The sequence below is a fragment of the Musa acuminata genome, chromosome BXJ2-9, assembly GCF_036884655.1.
Source record: "Musa acuminata AAA Group cultivar baxijiao chromosome BXJ2-9, Cavendish_Baxijiao_AAA, whole genome shotgun sequence".
In the NCBI taxonomy this organism is placed as follows: Eukaryota; Viridiplantae; Streptophyta; class Magnoliopsida; order Zingiberales; family Musaceae; genus Musa; species Musa acuminata.
In genome coordinates, this window is record NC_088346.1 from 40,332,670 (window position 1) to 40,353,747 (window position 21,078).

The following is a 21,078-nucleotide window of genomic DNA, read 5'->3' on the forward strand; positions in this document are numbered from 1 at the left end:
TTTTTTTTGGATTTCTAGTACATATGAGATATATTTTTTGGGATTCTAGAAATTTTCATTCTCTCTCTTTTGTAGTATAGAAAGCTAATTGAATTTTTGGAGGATTTATGCTTAAATGAGCAGAATTGGGGGTTCAATACACCTAAATGACAACCAACACTTCCAAATCAGCTAACAAGATCCTGCGTTGGATATGCAAGGAAAGCCAAATGAAACACGAGGCAGTTCGTCACCTACCTACCCTATCTGACGGCCAGGATCTCAGCTTTCGTCCGATCCGACGTCTATAGAGCTCATCATCCACCATCCGCATCGCATTCCCCGTCACGTTGGCGTCCCCACTTCTATTAGTATCTGCCCTCACCAAGGAAGTCCGCAGAATTCGAAGTCGACCGACCGATGGCCGCCTCCTCCTCTGCCGTCGCCGCCTCCGCCTCCGCCTCCGCCCAGGCCCTCGCGGTCTCCACTCACTGCTCCCCCTCCTCCAGCCATTCCCACCGCCTTGCCCTCCCCGGTGGCGATGCCCTTAGATCGCTCGTCGGCCGATCTCTCACGTCGTCCCCCTCCGCCCTCCGCTTCCTACGCATGAGGCAGCCGGTGTTCCGATCCCGTAGGGCTGGCCCGGCCAGGGCGGCGGCTGTGGAGACCCTCGAGGCGGCCGCCACGGACGCCCTTGTCGAGAAGTCGGTCAACACGATCCGGTTCCTCGCCATTGACGCCGTCGAGAAGGCCAACTCCGGCCACCCGGGGCTCCCCATGGGGTGCGCTCCAATGGGCCACATCTTGTACGACGAGTTTATGAAGTACAACCCCAAGAACCCGTACTGGTTCAATCGTGATCGGTTCGTTCTTTCCGCAGGCCATGGATGCATGCTTCATTACGTGCTGCTCCACCTCGCTGGCTACGATAGCGTCAAGGTGAGGCCTTTGACTTCTTTGGGTTTGCTGATTAGTTTGCGGGAAAGGTGGCAACTCGATGATAGACTGAATCTTGTGTTGTTGCCTGTAACATTCGATCTTATGTGGGACGAAAGGCTGGAATTTGATTTTTCTTCTTCCCCTGTTTTTTTTCCTTCACCTCTTTAATTGCTTGATTAGTCTGAGCAGTCAGATCTCAACTGGATTTGATGGAAGATCCGATTTTGACCAGTTACTTTTTCATCGTCTTTTATATTTTATCAAAATGTTTTTCTCTCTTCTTATTTATTTTTTCCTTTTAGCTTATGTTACTGGAAAATTAATTGTATATTGCTCCATAGTTATGCAGCTTATTCTTTTTCTTGGAGTTGAGTTCAAGTTTTCAGCTTAGACTTTCAAAGCTTTCCATTACCTAAATTTGCTTGGTCGTCTCCATCTTCCACAAACATGATTTGTTATTCCTGGATTTTGACTAATATTTGCAAAAAAATATATTTTGGTAATTGAGATTCTGATTTTTGGGTAGTTTTCCTAATCTAGTTAAGAGAATGATGCATTTAGATGATAAGAGTTGGAAGACATTAGTGACTTTGAGTTTTCCTTTTTTATGAATTCCCCTTGAACTCTCCATTCTAAACCAAGAAACTTCCACACTAAACTCAGAAGTGGAAAGGAGGTGGTAGTAACATTCAAAGGGAAACAAGTAGGGACCTGTTATTCTTTGATAATATTTTTATTCTAAATTTGTTTTGGAACTGTTCTTCTTTATTCGTCCTTATCTTAAATCAATCTGTCACCTATTCTTTTTCCGATATTGATGGATCTTTGGTTAAAAGGCATCATAAAACTGTTTTGGAGAAACAAACATTAGGTAGAGGCTAATCCAAGTCTTTTTTTTTAAACAAATGTCATAGATTCCTTAATCTTCTTTCTTGGATTATTTATGGTCTTGGCCTTCCTTCTGATATCCTAAGATCCTTAAGGAGCCACACAAAATCTAAGTTGACATTCAAATCGTTTAGTAGAGACAAAAAAGGGGGAAAACCTACTTTAGGCCAGCCCGGAAGGCCCCCCCCCCCAGTGTTGAACTGGGCCAGCAACCAATCCAACCTGCAGCCTTGAACTGGGCAGGCTGTAGCATTCCGAAGGTGCAACAGGCCCCAGGAGTTGCAGCAACCCGTCAGTTGCAGCAGGTCTGCAAGGCCTGCCATGTTAGTGCATGGGAGGAGGGTTGTTTCAAAAGAAAGGTGAGAGGAGCAGAATAAGAAAAAATAAATAAATAAAAGATGAGGAGTGTGAGATTCAAGGGGAGGAAAGAAAAGAAAGGAGAGAAGAAAAAGGAAGCATTGGAGGGAGGAATTAAAAAAAAATGAATACTTGTAAAAAAGACAACTTTTTTGGTGAATCAAGTTTCTTATCTAGTAACAAAATAGATCATTATACATTATTATTTTTATTTGTATTTATGGGTCAACCTAAGTTGGTAACCTAATGAAAGTTATATATTGCTAGTTGGCTTAATTGAATCAAATTATTTGAGCTCAATTGATTTGGATTGGTTTACGTTTTTTATCAGACTTATCCAGTATCCATTATATTCGAGAACTGGATTGTAGTTTTTTTAGTATGGATTCATAATATTTAAAGATTGATTTGTAAAATCCTGAGGATTGATTTGTAATATCGTCTTTTTTGGAAGTCTGATTGTAATATTTTGAGAACCTGATTGTAATTTATAGGAATTAAATCATAATTTAATTGTGACATTTTGATTCTTTATATGATTTGAATGACCTTAATATCCTTCAATTCCTCATTGATAACCTATTGAAAGTTTTCCATGTTATTTCCTAACAACTATCTATTGTATAATAAAGAAATCATTTTATGTATAAGTTTGCTACATGAGCATACAAAGTAGTGTTATATGATGATGTATGTGGCTATAGACGATTTCCCATATCTGTAAATGGGGTCTTTTTCCATCATGATAGGTGGATCACCACTTCATTCGAATAAACAGTTGGGAGTGTCTTATGGTATGATTCCTCACATCCATAAGAGGAGTCATTTCATCTCAAGTGATCAAACTGATCCTATGTATAGTAATATGATGTCCTTTATCGTGCAAAATTATTTTTGGGTTATATTCATGTTGATACTGTATTCTACTTGATGTTAATTTGTCATCATTAATCATATTGTAAACTAATTGCATGGCACATGGTAAGATTCATTGGCATCTGCCGTTTATACTTAAATAAACCTTATTGAGCTGAAAATGCTCATCTCAATTTTTTTTCTTTTTTAGGTTATCCACAGCATTAGGAAAAGGTTTTAGGCTTTAGAAAGCGTGGAGATCGATAGTTGATTATTATTTTTAAATGCATAGTAAGATTTGTTTGTTTCATGTGAGACATGAAAAGGATGCATTTTTAGTTACTGGAAATAAAGTTTATATTAAGTTTTAGCTCTATGATTAGGGAATATTGGATTGAGGGCATAGAGTCATACCGGGTAATGTTTATCTGATTTCGCTTCAGTAGCTAAACATATCCAACATGATGTTGTTCATATTTTGTTCTTGTATTGCAACATCTTGATATTTATCTCTAGAAGAAGATTTGAGTTACACTATTTTATCATGTCGTTTATGCTTGTGTGTCAGGTCATCTTATATGATATGTTTTTGACATTTTAAATCTGGTCTGTAGATTGAAGACATAAAGGAATTCCGGCAGTGGGGCAGCAGAACTCCTGGTCACCCTGAGAACTTTGAAACCCCTGGAATTGAAGTCACAACTGGTTTGCTTCTTAAATAGATAATCAATATGTTCTCTTATAAACATTGAATGAATTCTCTCATCGTTAATGAAACCTTTTTATCTGTTCCAGTTGATTGTTGTTAGAGAAATTAAGGTTTCCATTTGTTATCATTAAATGGTGCAGGTCCTCTTGGTCAGGGTGTTGCAAATGCAGTTGGGTTGGCTCTTGCTGAGAAGCACCTAGCTGCCCGTTTCAATAAGCCTGACAATGAGATTGTGGACCATTACACGTAACTGATCTTTATGCTGTCTGCATTATGATGACTGAATTCCACTAGTTACAATCTAAGTTTATGTACGTGACTCACTAGACATTTTAATGGTATAGGTATGTCATACTCGGGGATGGTTGTCAAATGGAGGGGATTTCAAATGAAGCTTGTTCTCTTGCTGGGCATTGGGGCCTAGGGAAACTTATCGCGTTTTATGATGACAACCACATTTCCATTGATGGAGACACTGAGATCGCTTTTACGGAAGATGTAATGGCTCGTTTTGAGGCTCTTGGGTGGCACACCATCTGGGTTAAGAATGGTAATAATGGCTATGATGATATCCGTGCAGCCATTAAGGAAGCAAAGGCTGTCAAAGACAAACCCACACTGATTAAGGTTTGTCTGCCTAAATTGCATTATAGAGTTAAATTTGTGATCATGGATGTCATCGACTGCATCAAATTCTTGATGAACCGCTGAGTTTCTGCAGGTCACTACTACCATTGGTTATGGATCACCAAACAAGGCAAACACATATAGTGTGCATGGAAGTGCATTGGGTGCTAAGGAGGTCGATGCAACTAGACAGAACCTTGGATGGCCGTATGAGCCATTCCATGTGCCTGAGGAAGTGAAGAGGTTAGGAAATATTGTTATTGTTATTTATCAAATAGAATTATTGAATGCATAAAATAAATTGTTGTGTTTGTCTTCAGTCACTGGAGCCGCCATGTTCCTGAAGGTGCTTCTTTTGAAGCTGAATGGAATGCCAAGTTCGCAGAGTATGAGAAGAAGTATAAAGAAGATGCTGCACAGCTGAAAGGTATCATATCGGGAGAATTGCCTGCTGGATGGGAGACGGCTCTTCCGGTGAATATCTCATTTTCCACTTAGGTTTAAGTTATTATAGTAACACCATATTTGAAGTTGGTAGATATTAACTATTCTCATTTTTTCGCCCTTTTCCAGACGTATACTTCTGAAAGTCCTGCTGATGCTACTAGAAATCTGTCACAGCAGTGCTTGAATGCACTTGCCAAAGTACTCCCAGGTTTTCTTGGTGGCAGTGCTGACCTTGCATCCTCCAATATGACTTTATTGAAAACGTTTGGTGACTTCCAAAAGGGCACTCCTGAGGAACGAAATGTCCGTTTTGGTGTTAGAGAACATGGAATGGGTGCCATCTGTAATGGTATTGCCCTCCACAGCCCTGGTCTTCTCCCCTATTGTGCCACTTTCTTTGTCTTCACTGACTACATGAGAGCTGCCATGAGGATCTCAGCCTTGAGTGAGGCAAGAGTTATCTATGTGATGACACATGATTCTATCGGACTTGGTGAAGATGGACCCACCCATCAACCTATCGAACATTTGATAAGCTTCCGAGCCATGCCAAATATTTTAATGCTCCGTCCAGCTGATGGAAATGAGACTGCTGGAGCATACAAGGTTGCTGTGCTCAACAAGAAAAGGCCATCAGTCCTTGCTCTTTCCCGGCAGAAGCTTCCTCAGCTTGCAGGAACATCTGTTGAAGGAGTTGAGAAGGGAGGATACATTATTTCGGACAACTCATCCGGCAACAGACCAGATCTCATTTTTATGGGCACTGGTTCAGAACTGGAAATAGCTGCCAAGGCTGCTGATGAGCTAAGGAAGGAGGGGAAGACGGTCCGTGTAGTATCTCTTGTTTCATGGGAGCTGTTCGACGAGCAATCAGATGAATATAAGGAGAGTGTCTTCCCTGCTTCTGTCACTGCCAGGATTAGTATCGAAGCAGGCACCACTCTTGGGTGGGAGAAGTTTGTCGGAAGCAAGGGCAAGGCGATCGGGATTGATCGGTTTGGTGCAAGTGCCCCAGCTGGGAGAATATACAAGGAATTCGGTATAACAGCAGAGAACATCATTGCAACAGCCAGATCTCTGTGATATTTGACATATCAGTTTTATGTTCTGGCAATTCCTGGCTAATAGGGCTCAGAAAGATGAGTGCCTAAAGAAATTGAATGTTGGCATTCGGCCTATAATAAAATGTCATTGAGATCTTTTCTGTAATTTCGGATTTAGCCGATTTCGTCTGATTTATTTGATTTGCTGCAGTTGACATTCCATCAAACTCTATTGTCATATGAAACAAAGTGCTATTGAGGAGAGTAATTACTCTTTTTTGAAGTCCTGTTACATCCAGATTTTGTTTTAGGTTTCATGGTTGGAATATTGTAAGAGTCTGGTCACATCTATAAATGCTTGATGAAATTGATTTTATCATTCTGTTTTGTGGTTTTTGTCTGGCACATCTGCAGCTATGTCAAAAAAGAGCCTCTAAAATGGGGGGTAACTTCATACTATGTTTTGCTATATATTTATATGTTGCAGCTATATTTCTAGGATTATTTGTGGTGTCTTCTAACCTGAAGACATGATTGAAAGAATAGGGAGCTTGCTGTGAACCTTTCAAGGAGGCTGATTTCAGCTTGGAAACTCTTTAGACAAGGATCATATTATAATATGCTTTCAAGAGAAATAATAAACCATACATTCTAATAATAATAAGAGTTCTTATAAATCTTTAATATAAATAATATAATCATAGAATAAAATACTCATAAAATTTAAAAATGCTTCAAATAAAATCTAGGAGAACCATATAATTTTTTAAGGAAAAACATTGCAACAAGGGTTATAATTTTTTCAAAACTACTTAATCAATTTCTATAAGAAATAATATATTATACAATCTAAAAATTAAATAATAAAACAGAAAACCTTTCTCATTTGGTCGTTCAAGTTCCTGATTATTTTTTCTTTATTTTCTTTTGACAAGAATATTATTTTTTTTAACAAAAAGATATATTAATTTCATTAGAAAATAAAACGATTCAGAAAACAAGGTTGAAAGGATTAGATGCCCAGCAAAATTCCCTTCCCAGAAGGTAATTTTAGTCATTAACAAAACGATATATGTTTTTCCATCTTGCAATTTTCTTTTTCCCTATTCATTATTCATCGCTGTTAAAGTTGCATCATCATCAAATATAAATAATTTATTAAAAAGCATAACGATCATGCATCCGAATCTCTGTTATTATACGTCCGAACACTTTGCTCGGGTTGTCGAGTACTTTTGAGAAAAGTCAGTAATGAATGATACTATTTTCCTCAACATGAAATGTATATTTATCCGATGATTACAATAATGACAATCATTTCTATTTATTTATATGTTTTTATTCTTTTGATTTTTTTTTTTTTTTTGGATAACCTTTTAGATAACGGTTGGATTAGTTCATCCATATACATCGCCCACTTTTGGGGCGATGTGATCTCTGATGTATTCGAGGCGTGTCCCCCCTAAAATGGTAAGGGTGACGTGGCCTTCATCAATCTTTCTGGGTCAAACCAGATGCGGATGGGACCCACCTGGAGCGAAACGGACCACAGCGCCCGATTCGTGGTTCATCAATCTGAGTCCGTTCAAAGTCATTATCGGGAAGTCAAGTTTGTGGGTTAGGTTACGTTTACTTACGTCAGTCAACAATGTGCCAACTGTACCGTCCCCACTACTTTAGTTCACCAACAACCTACCACTAGTGGGCTCCATCGTGAAAATGAAGTAGGTTCTCCCACGCAAGGTTTTGGGTGGTGGGGGTTGGTGGCGTTCTCCGTCGTCGTCGGGGTTGGTCGGGGTAGATAACACTCGTTACACAACGACTCCAAACACGATTGAGGATGCGGTGCGCAGACTGTACTGTGATCTCGTCATTCGGGCCTTTTGTTGTCGCCGAAGTTGGTACGCGTGCCCATTCGTCCACCTCGAGTCTTTGAGATCAATCGAAGAGAGAGAGAGAGAGAGAGAGAGATGGCGCAGGCGACTGTGGCGAAGGGCTTCGAGGCGAATCCCGTGCTTTCGCCCTCCCGTCTCGGTGGAGCTCGGCGACCGACGACTCTTTCTTACTCCCTTCCCGTTGGATCCGTCGCCAAGCCCGGTTCTTTCGGTGGCTTGAGGGCGGGAGGCTGCGGGAGGCGCAGTGCGCCTCTCAGAGTCTCGGCGTCGGTCGCGGTCTCCGCTGAGAAGCCGTCGGCGGTGCCGGAGATTGTGCTGCAGCCCATTAAGGAGATTTCCGGTACGGTTAAGCTCCCGGGATCCAAGTCCTTGTCGAATCGGATCCTCCTCCTCGCTGCCCTCTCCGAGGTGAGGTTCTTGGTCGAAAGATTGAAACTTTGGGGTTTTGGTGAATCTGCGGAAAAGATTGATCTTCGATTGTCCTCTTTGTCGACAGTTTTCCGGTTTCAACGATATCTTGTTTCATTTGATGCCTTGATCGATCCATTTAGTTAGCTTAGTTTCCATGATAAACTAGAATGCCCATTCATAAGAAATGTCCGAATTCAATTTTTTTCTCTTTTGTGGGAATCGAAATTTCTTGCTCGGTTTCCATTGAATCTGTGTTTGCTTTCCCTGCTTTGATCTTCCTTATTTTCTGATCTGCCTTGGAACTGTTTTCAGGGAACCACTGTGGTGGACAACTTGTTGAACAGTGATGATGTTCGCTACATGCTTGCTGCTTTGAGAACCCTTGGCCTTTCCGTGGAAGATGATGTTGCAACTAAGAGAGCAATAGTTGTAGGATGCGGTGGACAGTTCCCGGCGGGTAAAGCTTCTAAAGAAGAAGTTCAACTCTTCTTGGGAAATGCAGGGACTGCAATGCGGCCATTGACAGCAGCTGTCACAGCTGCTGGTGGAAATGCAAGGTCTATTAGTACTTACTATCTGAACTAAATATCTTCATCTTTGTACAATCAATTATAAGAGTTGTCTCCTTTGATACTTCAGTTACATACTTGATGGGGTTCCAAGAATGAGAGAAAGACCAATAGGAGACTTGGTTGCTGGTCTGAAGCAGCTCGGTGCAGATGTTGATTGCTTCATGGGCACCAACTGCCCTCCTGTTCGTGTGAACACAAAGGGAGGCCTTCCAGGGGGAAAGGTTAGTCTTTCTAACTCTTATCCTGTTTCTAGGTTTGGAATCCAAATTCCAATATCTATCATGTTTCTCTTATTTGCTTCCTTATATATATACATATGCATGCCAAGAAGAATAGTTGCTTTTTCATGATCAAGTCTATAGATAATTTTTCCTTGAAAGAAAAAAGACAAAAGAATGTTTCATATTGTTGATACTCGGTTCTTTGTCACTAAATGGCGTGAACATACTTCTTATATTAATGCTAATAGCTCTTTCAAGAAATAAATAAATATCCATATTATATATGTATATGTATATGTATATGTATATATATATATATACATATATATTAGAAATGAGAAATAGATCATATGTATCCTATTAAGGATTTTATGAACCTTAATCTCTCCAGATATTTCTTATTTGTACTGAAACTGTTACTACTATTTGTTTTATTTTATAGTCCCACAAATTCATTTGTGTTGTGTATCAGTGCTTCTCTCTCTTTTCCTTTATATTATATCTGGTTAATTCAACCTGATAAGAAAGTGTTATTTGTTTTTGTCTTTACATATGATAACTGCCTAAGAGCTTGTGCCTTCTTATGGAAAAAAAGATGAAACAAATGTTGAATGGTTAGGGTTTATTCTCTTTCCAAAGTGATCCATAAAATTAAGTAAATTATATAGACATGTAGCGCGGGAAAAAAGATGCTATAATAATAGTGCTCACCGTTAGTTAAACAGCCAGTGAAGGTGTAAACAGGCCAACTTTGTCTTGAGGTTGCTCTGTTATGGTTTTCTCTAATAGCTAATGTTGACTAATTTGGGGTGGTGTTTGAGAAGAACTAAATAGTTATCTTTTTTCATGTTGAATTAATAGAGAAAATTAGGTTTAATAGTATTCATTTGAAATTGGATGATGGAAAAATATTATGAAATTAGTTGGGTAATCTTAATACTGACCTAGTACATCCCAATATTTACCTGACACGTTGCACGGGGAACTAATATGCATGACAAAAAATAATTCATAGTTATCACCTTGCCAATACTATGGTATTAATCTTAGAACTTCACTCCAAGTTCCACTGACCAAGTAGTGATACTTTTGCATCTTGTTTTGCTGTCATAAATAATCTTGATTTTCAAAAATTGTATTCCAATCATATAAAAAAATTTATCCATCTTGAGATATTCTATCAATTGTAGACAAAGGAATCCCTTAAATTTATATTACTTCATACTCTAGAATAAGGTTTTGAATACTATACCGTATCGGTGTCTTTGCTTGGTACGGTACGGTACGAGGTACCGAGTGGCACACCTAAAAAGGACATAAAACACTCCAAAAATATTTAAAAAAATAGAAAAAAAAGTTAAGATAGGATTTTTAAGTTAAAAATAAATATACATTTAGTATAGTTTAGCAAAACTAATGTAAATTAGGTAAGAATAGTGTCACATATCTTTTTCGAGCTTTGAAGAGTAGCCTTGTGCAATATTTGTAATTTCGGTCTATTCTGGATCGTTCTTCTGTTAATATTGAATTATCTATAGAAAAATTAATTGTATTATTAGATTATTTTGTATACAACTTAAACTTTAAGATTCAAATGAATTAAGAAATCACATATGTAGATATACTTGATTCTACTACCAAAACGAACGACGAGCCTCTATGAGTGGTGGATTGGGGTCCTCGATCCTATATATTTACATATTAATATAATATGTTTGTCGGACTCAATACAGAAAGTGATCCCACGACATAGTGTATTGATACACCATATGCTATTGGTGCATCAATGAGGTGATGGTCGTAGGTTGATCGTCGTAAATCACGTGTCCGAGGCGACTCATCATGCATGTATTGGTGAATGTCAAAACTTCTACTTTTGCTATTGATCTGCTGCTCTGTAACATACTGTTGTTCGGAGAAGTATAACCAACTATCATCGTACTACCGTTGGTCGTAAGATTCTCCATAATACAATGATTGTGAATACGATGAGTTTCGTTCTGTGTCTATGTCGTGTAGGTTTTATCTTATCTGCTCAAAAGCATTAAATACATAATTTTGATCTAATATATGTCAAATTACGATGAAATCATCATTAGATATACTAATCACACGATTAACATAGTTAATTACCCACTAATTACTTCTCTTTCAACACTATAAACATGTCAAACACCCTAATAGGTATTAAAGACATTGAATTGACCTAATATTGATCAAATTTCAATGAAATCATCATTAAAAATCACTAATCGCAGCATTAAATAACTTTATGAAAACCTAATTAAACCTATTGTACCATCACAAACACATGATCCAATACTTACTATGCATGAAATATAAACATTTGACCTATTAAGTATATAATTTCGAATAAATCAATATTAAACACACTAATCACAACATTAAATACTTTAATTACTCCTTTATTAATATTATTCTATTACTAAAAATATATCAAACAATAAATTAGACATTAAGTCATACATCACATAGAATAGGCTTAATAATTTCATAAATAAATAAAAATCTAGAAAGAAAATACATACATCTTGATTAGAAAGTTCTTCCTCTTAATCCTCCTAAATTAGCCTCCTAAATTTGAATCAATTCATAAATCGTTGCTTTGTTGAGTTTAGGAGAATGAGAATATGAGAATAAGAGAGAAAATGTGAGAATAAATGAGTTTGAGAAAGTTTAAGACAGTGAGAGAGTGAAATGGATTAAATTCGGGGGGAGAAAGGGTTTAAAAACCCTTGAGAAGGGCTCTAACAATTAAATTGACTGTTAGAGCACTATTACAACTGATAATGATCGATTTCGACCGTTCCCATTCAGTACAACCTCATATTGGATCATTGATATCGCCCGGTAGCGGGCAATCCACGTATTGGTCTGTAAGCGGATCAGTATGTACCGCTCGTACCGGGTTGTCACGGACAAACTTCTAAACAGGATGTTGGATGTAATGCTTATATATGTCCGTGTCTTTTGGCATGTTCATGCCTTGTGGCCTCTTTAGGCTTGTAAATAAAGGTTGTGTCCTGTGGACACGTGCGATAGATTCTTCGATCTGTAATGGACCATTTTACCCTTTGTTGTGCAACTGTTCAGAGCTTGTAAAGTCTATTTGTAATTTGCATTATCTATGAAGTGTTTTTCGGAGATGTTTGCTTGTGGATCCCGATTGAGGCGTTCTCTTTAACCCGTTTTCTCTTTTGTTGGTCCTAAGGGACGAAGGGGAGGCTGACCTTTGCGGACGGACACGTAAGGGTGCCGCACGACTTAGGCAAAACCAGCTAAGTCCGTGACAGATGGTATCAGAGCGGGACAAGCACTCATAGAAACACTTAGCATGCAAACGTGGGGGACCTAGCGGGGCTGCGTTGAGGGCAGTCAGCACACGCGCGACCGTTTGGGGGAAAACGGGCATGGAGATGTAGGGAAAGGAGTTGCTCTAAGGAGCGGGCATCTGAGATTGACATTCAGAGGAATGGCCAACCCTTCGCACAAGAGGCACCACGAGAACATACAAGCTTGGAAGAATGCGGAGCACACAAAGATTGGGATGGCTGAGTTTGAGCTACGGCTTAACGTTGACAACTATACTTGATGGTGCTCAAGGCAAGCGAGGCGCTTGGCAAAGGATGAGACCAGGCAAGGTGGAATGAGTTGCTTAGCGACCGAAAGAGTTTTGCAAAGCTCACAGAGGTGAGGGGAATTGTTAACTTGAAGAATTCGGTACTCATGCATGGGCTTGTATGCGGACGACGGACTGTTCGTGGCCATCCCAAGGCGATCGAAACTCGGCGCCAAGGAGCATTGAAACTTTCTCTTCATCATGTGAAGGATACGTCCGTAAGAGGCTGAAGTGTGCAACGAGTTCAGTATGTTGCTAGGTCTTGAGGGGTGCAACGGGGATTGTATTGACGTGGAGGCGCAATTTAGCAAGTGCGTTTGCAGGAGGCAGAACAATGCACAGTTTGTTCAGTAGATCGGAGTAGTCCAAGGGGATGGTGGTCTCCGAAACGAAGAGAGATGTTGCTCCAATGGGATAGTTATCCAGGAGGGATAAGTCCCGGCTCTCCAGAGGGAGAATCAGGTGAGATGGATCTCACATGTTGAGGAGTACCTCAACAAACAACAATTCTACGAAGCTCGATGGACTGAGCAAGTAGCGAGGAGTCGTTGCATGATCTCGCTCGAGAGAATGCATTGGTGGATGCATTGCGAGATCAAGTGGGGGAGCGACCTAAAGCAACACAAATGAAGGCACACTTAGAGTCGATATGGAGATCGGACTCAAGGGAGGGCTGACTCGTGGAATGGTGGGCACGAGGGCCACCATCGACTCAATGCGAAAACGAGGAGCGAAGCAACTTGGGTGTAACTTGGCGAAGTACCCAAGCCGCATGAAGGGAGCCAGCAGAGAAGTTGGAACATGGAGCAGAAGCACAGTGCTTTCCTTAGACAGAGGTCAAAGACATGAACTCTTGCAGAGGCAAGGGTAGGATCATGTTGTTCCATGGGTCCTTCATTCTGACGGAGCAGACACATCTTGCATGGTGCCAAAGACGAAGGGAGCTTCTGGGCACATGCACCTTATCTCGGGAAAGCATTTGATGGAGGAACTAAGGCGACTCAATTTGCGGAGGTGAAGTTGGGTTCAGAAGGCCTTAGCACGGGGCAAGAGGACGCAGAGGCGGGTACTCTTGAAGAATATGCCACAGTGTTGCCATTTAAGTTGTATGAAGGAAGCGGTGCGCAGCAGAGATTGTGCTGGTAGGGGTAGAGGCCCAGGATCCAGATAATGGTGCACAAATTTCAGCGAAGTCGGTGGACTTCGGGAGCTACTAGGCGACGGACTGTCCTAGAGAGGTGCTTCATCTAGGTGTGGCCCAAGAGTGGGTGGATGAAGGTCGATTGCCAAAGGAGCGAACAAAATCGAAGGTGGAAGAGACCCTGCGATGTATTGGCAGAGGCCACACATTGAGGGTTCACAATTCGAGTTTATTCCACAAGGATCAGAATGCTATAGAGATGTCACCACGAGGCGACATAATGCAGCGGATCGTGGTGGAACAGTTCGTGGCAATGCGATACACACGACAGTAGCCCCGTGAGGGACTAGATCATACGGAGGTATGATCAGGAGCTACTGGAAGCTCCACTTCGGTGAACAACACGACGGCGAGAAGGGTTGTGGATTCAAGGAGTGAAGGCCATGGTACCACAGAGGCGGGTCTTCCGTGCGTGCATCGAATTTTGCATCGGATGAAAACCTTGGTCATCAGCATATGGGGGCTGTGTTCCACCAAGGGAAAAGTTCGAATGCAAGTACCAGTGAGTTCCATGGGAGAGACTTGATCATGCAGAGGTATGATCGAAGTAGTTGGAGAGTTGGACTCCTCTAGAGCTCATATTCGCTTAAGGGAGTCCGACAAGTCAGAGGACAAGGTCGAGTAAGTGAACGTTGCTACCAAGGAAGCTAAGGAGAACAGAATCGGTGCAAACCCTACAACGTGATGGCAGAAGCCATGCTTGGGAGTTGTAGTCTGTCTTTCCATCAACCAAACAGTCTGCTTGGAGAACACAGAGGTGTTGAAGCAGGGGGTCGAAAGGGCGAGGAAGCGACGACGAGTCCAGAGGGACTTAGCTACCCAAAATCAAGCATCAGTTAGAATGGAGGTGGACTTAGAGGAGTGCCACGGAGACATATCTACTGATTGTGAAGAAAAAGGGATACAGATGTGAGGCGACGGATAGTAGGGCCATGGGCATGGCAGCGCCATGGTACCGCAGAGGCGGGATTTCCGTGAAAGTCATTGATCCCTTGCTCTCATGGAGGGAGAGCGCTTGGTCGTGAAAGGGGCCGAGGAGGCGAAGCATGCAGAGGCAATCTCCAAGTACCGAGACAAGGCTGAAGGGCAGAGGCCGAAGAACTTCGTAAGACCGGTGTCAATGAGCTTCTCATCAAGATAGCCGAAAGTGAAGGACTTCGGGTCATGCAAGAGTGCATAACCAAGGAACGAAGCAGGCAGTACGCGGTGCTGTACCTTTGCTACTTAGTGGAGTAGGCGGCAGGGTTGATGGAGAAGACAGTACAATCCCAAAGGCGACCTCATCTATCAAAGAATTACTTCAAGTTGGGGTGAAAACTTCCCGCATTCCAGAAGTTCGATGGCATTGAGAAGGTGAATCACAGTAGCTAACTCAACGCAAGGAGTGCAAACACTTCAAGTGCTTCAGAAGTGTGAGCAAAGAGCAGGCGAAGGCCAGTAACCAGCTCGATGCATGGAGTACAACCTCGAGGAGGCGGGCGAAGTCAAGTAACCTTTGCCTTCTCAACCATCAAGAGAATGGGCGAAACCGAGTACCCCAATTCTCTTATCTATCCAGCAGAGGAGCTTTGCACAAGTTCAAAGACCCTTCGAAGATAATGGAAGATAATGGTTGTCAAATCCTCACCAACGGTGATCAGTGCTACTGAGAGTAGATTGTTCGCCTCATTTCCCAACGAAATGCCAATCGAAAGCGGAAGTGATGCGAACCTACTTGGATGTGACAACTAAGTGAAAGAAGAGTCAATGAGCAAATTTTGTGGAGGAAGGACCCAAAACTTCAGAAGTTTGCGAGACGATGCTCGTTAAAGCTCTAACAAGCATCCACCCAGTTCAAGCAGCATGTGGAATCTGAGAGACTGGCGCAGTAAGGATGGTCTTTTCCTTCATCCGGGGGATCCGCAGGAATCAACAAGGATCAACACAATTCAGCCAACCCTACACCAGAGTCAGAGTCATTGGTGAGTTGCAGCAGCATGGCGGATCAAAGGTTCGACGACTCAAAATCAGCAGCGGAGAGCAGTTGGGAGCCAGGAGGCACATTGCAGCTGGAGCAGAAGATTGAAGACTCAGCAAAGGTGAGAAGTTGCAGTGTTCACAAAGGCTTCGACAAGGACGTCGAAGGAATAAGTGGGGGAGAATGTCACGGACAAACTTCTAAACAGGATGTTGGATGTAATGCTTATGTATGTCCGTGTCTTTTGGCATGTTCATGCCTTGTGGTCTCTTTAGGGTTGTAAATAAAGGTTGTGTCCTGTGGACACGTGCGAGAGATTCTTCGGTCTGTAATGGACCATTTTACCCTTTGTTATGCAACTGTTCAGAGCTTGTAAAGTCTGTTTGTAATTTGCATTGTCTATGAAGTGTTTTTCGGAGATGCTTGCTTGTGGATCCCGATTGAGGTGTTCTCTTTAACCCGTTTTCTCTTTTGTTGGTCCTAAGGGACGAAGGGGAGGCTTCGGGGAGGCTGACCTTTGCGGACGGACAGCAAGGGTGCCGCACGACTTAGGCAAAACCAGCTAAGTCCGTGACAGGGTGGTATAGTATGGTTTTAAAACCATGTTGTAGAATTCATTGAAGAATTTAAATAACAAAGGCATGATATTAAGAAAATAAATCCAATGAGTTGCTAATTTCTATCTATTTAAGAATATTACATTCTGTTTTAAACAAAAGTAGGCTTTCTGAAAGGAAATCACAGGCAGATAGATATTTTAGCACACTAGGGCATTTTATCAGCCAACTAGATTGCATAGCAGATGCCATCATCATGGAAAAAGTTATGAAATCTATTTTACTAAAAACTATCTTTCAAAACCTATATGTATAGGGATCTTGTTTATCACCCAAGGCATTTTATCACATAGCCTATGCCATCATCATTGAAAGCTATTTCAGTCAAAGCACCAAAAGTATGCATATTCAAGAAGTTAAGATCAATGTGAAAGGAGTATCTCTGAAATAACTTTAGGCCCCCATAGCCAAGAAACCAACAAAATTATGGTCTTTCAAAACCAATGTGCAATAGCTAATGAAATCTGTTGACTCATTTCTCTTCATTAAGTGGATATCTATAGCAAAAGCTCATGCATAATAGGAATCATCTTGAAATGTTTTGGAGCTTCATCTTAGTATATCAGATTATTGGTTTCTAATGTCATTGAAGAAGCCTCTTTTGGTCATAGATTCTAAAAGAATGTAATTATCAAAAGGAACATAGCCATTTAGATAGCTAAAATTTTCTTGATATCAATTTCTTACATGTCCATTTGGGTCTAGCTTTTTGCTGTATAAATGCCTTTCTCTTGGGCTACTTGCACTTCGGCTTTTGTTTAGCTACACATAATATAATATTATTTTAACTTTTTTGTGGCATGATAATTAAAACCACAAGGATATCATCCAATATGTTTTGGTCAATCAGAAAAGGAAGAGATAAAAATGAAGTTCTGAGCTCATCACAACAACTTGTAAGTTGTTCATGCTACTCAGCTTAGTGCTGGCCAATCTTGATTTGGTTTACCAAGTTGGAATAGGCTCAACTGGTCTAAGTCCATAACTCAGTAAAGTTTCCTGCTGTGGATTGGATAAGTCATTCTAGGGTATGACTGATTCTTATGAAACTCATTATTTTAGATTCTTTTAGTACTTTAAAACTGAAATTGAATCTGTGATCACCAATGATATTGAAACTAAACCCAGAAGAATGTAAATACAGATGATAAACCCAAAACATAGAAAACTATTGAAATATCTAAAAGTGCAGGAATTGGACTCTTTTGGAGTGGTTTACTACGTAAACTACATTCAAGGATTACTCTACATGGCTAGTTTTTGCTTTAGTCCACGCATTTGTTTATACTTCAGGTCACTACAGTTCTTAGATGTTGATTTTACAATGGACATTTTCATCTGGATTTAAGTACCAGATTTAGGAGTTTCTCTATCCTGGAGGATGTTGCTCCAATGGTCTTTTTTTCCTGAGTCTTGTTTGAAGGTACTCTGTTGTACTTGCAGGACATAAATCAAGTAAAATCAGGCATCTGTTGTTCAACAGCTCAGAACTCTTAATGTATAGGCCACTGTTACTTGAGATCTTTTTGTGCAAATTCTGTTGTAACCAAGAAATGGAGAAAAAAGAATGTATATACTGAATTAAAATATTTGCACAAATAATTTTAATTTGCAATTTTCTGGCTTTTGGAAATGCAAACTTGCCTATGTGTTTCTGGAGTATATCCATGTATTTAGTTTCATTTTCTTAGTTTTATGACAGGACCTTTTTTTTTTCATTTCTATATCATTTTCTTCAGGTGAAACTCTCGGGTTCCATTAGCAGCCAATACTTGACTGCTTTGCTCATGGCAGCTCCCCTAGCTCGTGGAGATGTGGAGATTGAGATCATTGATAAGCTCATTTCCATTCCTTACGTAGAAATGACTCTGAAACTGATGGAACGTTTTGGAGTTAAGGTTGAGCATACTGATAATTGGGACAAATTCTTCATCAAGGGTGCTCAAAAGTACACGTAAGTTTCCAGATTGATGATGATTCCAGTTAATACAGGAATATAAAAGATCATGTTATTATCATTTAATATATTTTTCTGTGATAGGTCTCCAGGAAGTGCCTATGTTGAAGGTGATGCTTCAAGTGCTAGTTATTTCTTAGCAGGTGCTGCCATCACTGGCGGCACCGTCACTGTGGAAGGTTGTGGTACAACCAGTCTACAAGTAAATCTGGATTCACAAAATTTTCTGATCTTTAAGCATATAGGCTGTGCCTTGTGTTGTTTCTTATCATCTTTTATTTTTCCTTTGAATGTAGGGTGATGTGAAATTTGCTGAAGTTCTCAAAAAAATGGGAGCAAAGGTATCATGGACCGAGAATAGTGTGACTGTTACTGGCCCACCACAGGATCCTTCCAAGAAGAAACATTTGCATGGCATTGATGTCAATATGAATAAGATGCCTGATGTTGCCATGACCCTCGCTGTTATTGCACTGTTTGCCGATGGCCCGACAGCCATAAGAGATGGTTAGTTTCAGTTTTCTTTTATAGTTGTGCTCCAAGCAGTAGTGTCTTGCAGAAACACCGCATATAATTTGTTTTAACCTTATGGTGTTAGTGGCTTCATGGCGAGTTAAGGAGACCGAAAGGATGATAGCCATTTGTACAGAACTTCGAAAGGTTAGTAAAGTTTGATGTTTCATGTGACTTGGATATATTGCTTCATTTTCTAATGTGTTCTTGGTTTGTATGTGTTGAATTAGTTGGGAGCAACAGTGGAAGAAGGCCCTGACTACTGTATCATTACTCCCCCAGAAAAATTGAATGCAACAGCAATCGACACATATGACGATCACAGGATGGCGATGGCATTCTCTTTAGCTGCTTGTGCTGATGTTCCTGTCACGATCAGAGATCCAGGCTGCACAAGAAAGACTTTCCCTGACTACTTTGATGTCTTGGAAAGATTTACAAAGAACTGAATGGAACCTCCCAAAGAGATTAGAACTTAAAAGCCAGTGTTCTTTATGAACAATTCTTTGTTTTGCTGCAGCATAAAGTTGTGCTGCCAATGTCGGTTGTGTTTTGACACATTATGCATTTGCGTCAGCGTTTTTTTTGTAGAGGATGTGTTGTATGCCATTTTAAGTTACAACGTGTGATAGATTATAAATCTTGACATGAGGTTTTCAGTGAGGAGTGGCATCATCTCGCTACTCGGATGGTCTCATCTATCCTTTAGCCACTCGAGGGTTTTAGGGTACGAAGATAGCTTATGTTTCGTGTCTTTTGTTATGCAGGCCATAAGATATGAAAGTAGTCCAAAACAGGTTGTGTGCCTGATGCCACTTAAGAGTTTCCTCGCCTAACCAAATGCCACTTAGGGTTCTAAGGTCCTGATGCCACTTAAGAGTTTCCTCGCCTAACCAAATGCCACTTAGGGTTCTAAGGTGTTGAGATGATTGACATTTTGTGTGACATTTTGTGTTATTTGTCATGCCTATCACAAAATATGAATGCAGCCTAAAGGGGATTAATTTTTGCTGTACGAGAAAGCAATGAGCGAGTAGATGATAAGGTTCCTCCACCATATGAGGTTCTTAGGTATTGAGATAGCTAACATTGTGTATCACTTATTGTGCCTACCACAACACAAAAACAATCCAAAAGGGATCGTTTTTTGTTGTGTGAGCAAGCAATGTGTAGGCAGATAACAAGCAAAGATTCTCCCATCCAAACCTGTATCATTTGGGGTTTCAGTGAGAGGACTAATATTATTTGCTACATATGAAAATAACCCAAAAGGAGTCATTTTTTATTATGCGAGCAAGTAATGATCGGACGGACAACAAGCAAAGTGTTACCACCTAAGGGTTCTAAGATGTTGAGATGGATAGCATTTTGGTATGCTGTTTTGCCAACGTTAAAATAGTCCAAAATGGGTCATTTTTGACATAGCGAGTGAGCAACAAGCATATCGACAATGAGTGCTTGCTTGCATGTCGATGATAAGCAAAGCACAAAGTGACATGTTAGAAAATAAATAGATAAACAAGTTGTAGAAGAAGTTGATTATTATTAACATATCCCCCTTCCTTTTATACAGGTTAGAAAAGAGAATTTTCCTCAACAGGTTAGAGGATTTCTCTCAACAGAGTAGAGAGATTTCCTCAAATAGTTAGGGAAATCTCATCTACTTATCATGCCCCCGCAAGATGGTACTTCGATCAAAGAGGCCAATCTTGGACTGATGTAATGCAAAAAGTTTACGAGCTAGAGGCTTCGTAAATAAGTCGACCAATTGATCAGTCGTATGAACATGAGAAACACGAAGTTGACGGCGGACAACTTGATCGCGTACAAAGTGGAAATCGATAGCAATATGTTTCATGCGGGAGTGGAATACCAGATTAGCGCACAGATAGGTAGCTCCAATATTATCACAATATATTGTAGGGGTGGAATCGATGTTGAGTTCCTGGAGTAGATTCGTGATCCAATTGAGTTCTGCAGTGGTAGTGGCAATGGCACGGTATTCAGCTTCAGTTGTAGACCGGGCGATTGTCTTTTGCTTCTTAGAACTCCAACTGATTGGATGAGCACCAAGAAAGATAATATACCCTGATGTGGATGTTCTATCATCAAGGTTACCTGCCCAATCAGCATCGGCAAAGGTATGAAGACAAAGTGGAGAGTGTTTACGAAAAAAGAGTCCATGATTTAGGGTCCCTTTAAGATATCGTAGAATTCTCTTGACCGCAGACCAGTGTAGAGTAGATGGTT

The 21,078-nt window shown here is 40.5% G+C and overlaps 2 protein-coding genes across 2 annotated transcripts; both read left to right on the forward strand.

The window, feature by feature from the left end:
• Positions 1 to 357: 357 nt before the first annotated feature.
• Positions 358 to 6,223, forward strand: LOC103998561 (transketolase, chloroplastic). The gene is made up of 7 exons (XM_009420055.3): positions 358 to 918; positions 3,633 to 3,723; positions 3,868 to 3,973; positions 4,072 to 4,354; positions 4,449 to 4,597; positions 4,675 to 4,828; positions 4,928 to 6,223. Exons 1-7 carry the CDS (start codon positions 400 to 402, stop codon positions 5,882 to 5,884), a joined length of 2,259 nt encoding a protein of 752 aa, XP_009418330.2. The 5' UTR covers positions 358 to 399; the 3' UTR covers positions 5,885 to 6,223.
• A 1,472-nt stretch (positions 6,224 to 7,695) lies between these two features.
• Positions 7,696 to 19,474, forward strand: LOC135623435 (3-phosphoshikimate 1-carboxyvinyltransferase 2-like). Its single transcript, XM_065126397.1, has 8 exons — positions 7,696 to 8,147; positions 8,463 to 8,707; positions 8,790 to 8,943; positions 18,098 to 18,312; positions 18,400 to 18,517; positions 18,612 to 18,822; positions 18,914 to 18,975; positions 19,059 to 19,474. The coding sequence occupies exons 1-8, from the start codon at positions 7,815 to 7,817 to the stop codon at positions 19,275 to 19,277; spliced, it is 1,557 nt and encodes a 518-aa protein (XP_064982469.1). The 5' UTR covers positions 7,696 to 7,814; the 3' UTR covers positions 19,278 to 19,474.
• The last annotated feature ends 1,604 nt before the right edge of the window (positions 19,475 to 21,078 follow it).

What these genes read in the sequence shown, in the direction of transcription:
- LOC103998561 (XM_009420055.3), top strand. Translation starts at nt 400, where the DNA reads ATGGCCGCCTCCTCCTCTGCCGTCGCCGCCTCCGCCTCCGCCTCCGCC. An exon ending in CTGGCTACGATAGCGTCAAG is followed by an intron (nt 919 to 3,632) that starts GTGAGGCCTTTG and finishes TCTGGTCTGTAG; the next exon opens with ATTGAAGACATAAAGGAATT. An exon ending in TGGAATTGAAGTCACAACTG is followed by an intron (nt 3,724 to 3,867) that starts GTTTGCTTCTTA and finishes TAAATGGTGCAG; the next exon opens with GTCCTCTTGGTCAGGGTGTT.
- LOC135623435 (XM_065126397.1), top strand. Translation starts at nt 7,815, where the DNA reads ATGGCGCAGGCGACTGTGGCGAAGGGCTTCGAGGCGAATCCCGTGCTT. An exon ending in TCCTCGCTGCCCTCTCCGAG is followed by an intron (nt 8,148 to 8,462) that starts GTGAGGTTCTTG and finishes AACTGTTTTCAG; the next exon opens with GGAACCACTGTGGTGGACAA. An exon ending in AAGGGTGCTCAAAAGTACAC is followed by an intron (nt 18,313 to 18,399) that starts GTAAGTTTCCAG and finishes TTTCTGTGATAG; the next exon opens with GTCTCCAGGAAGTGCCTATG.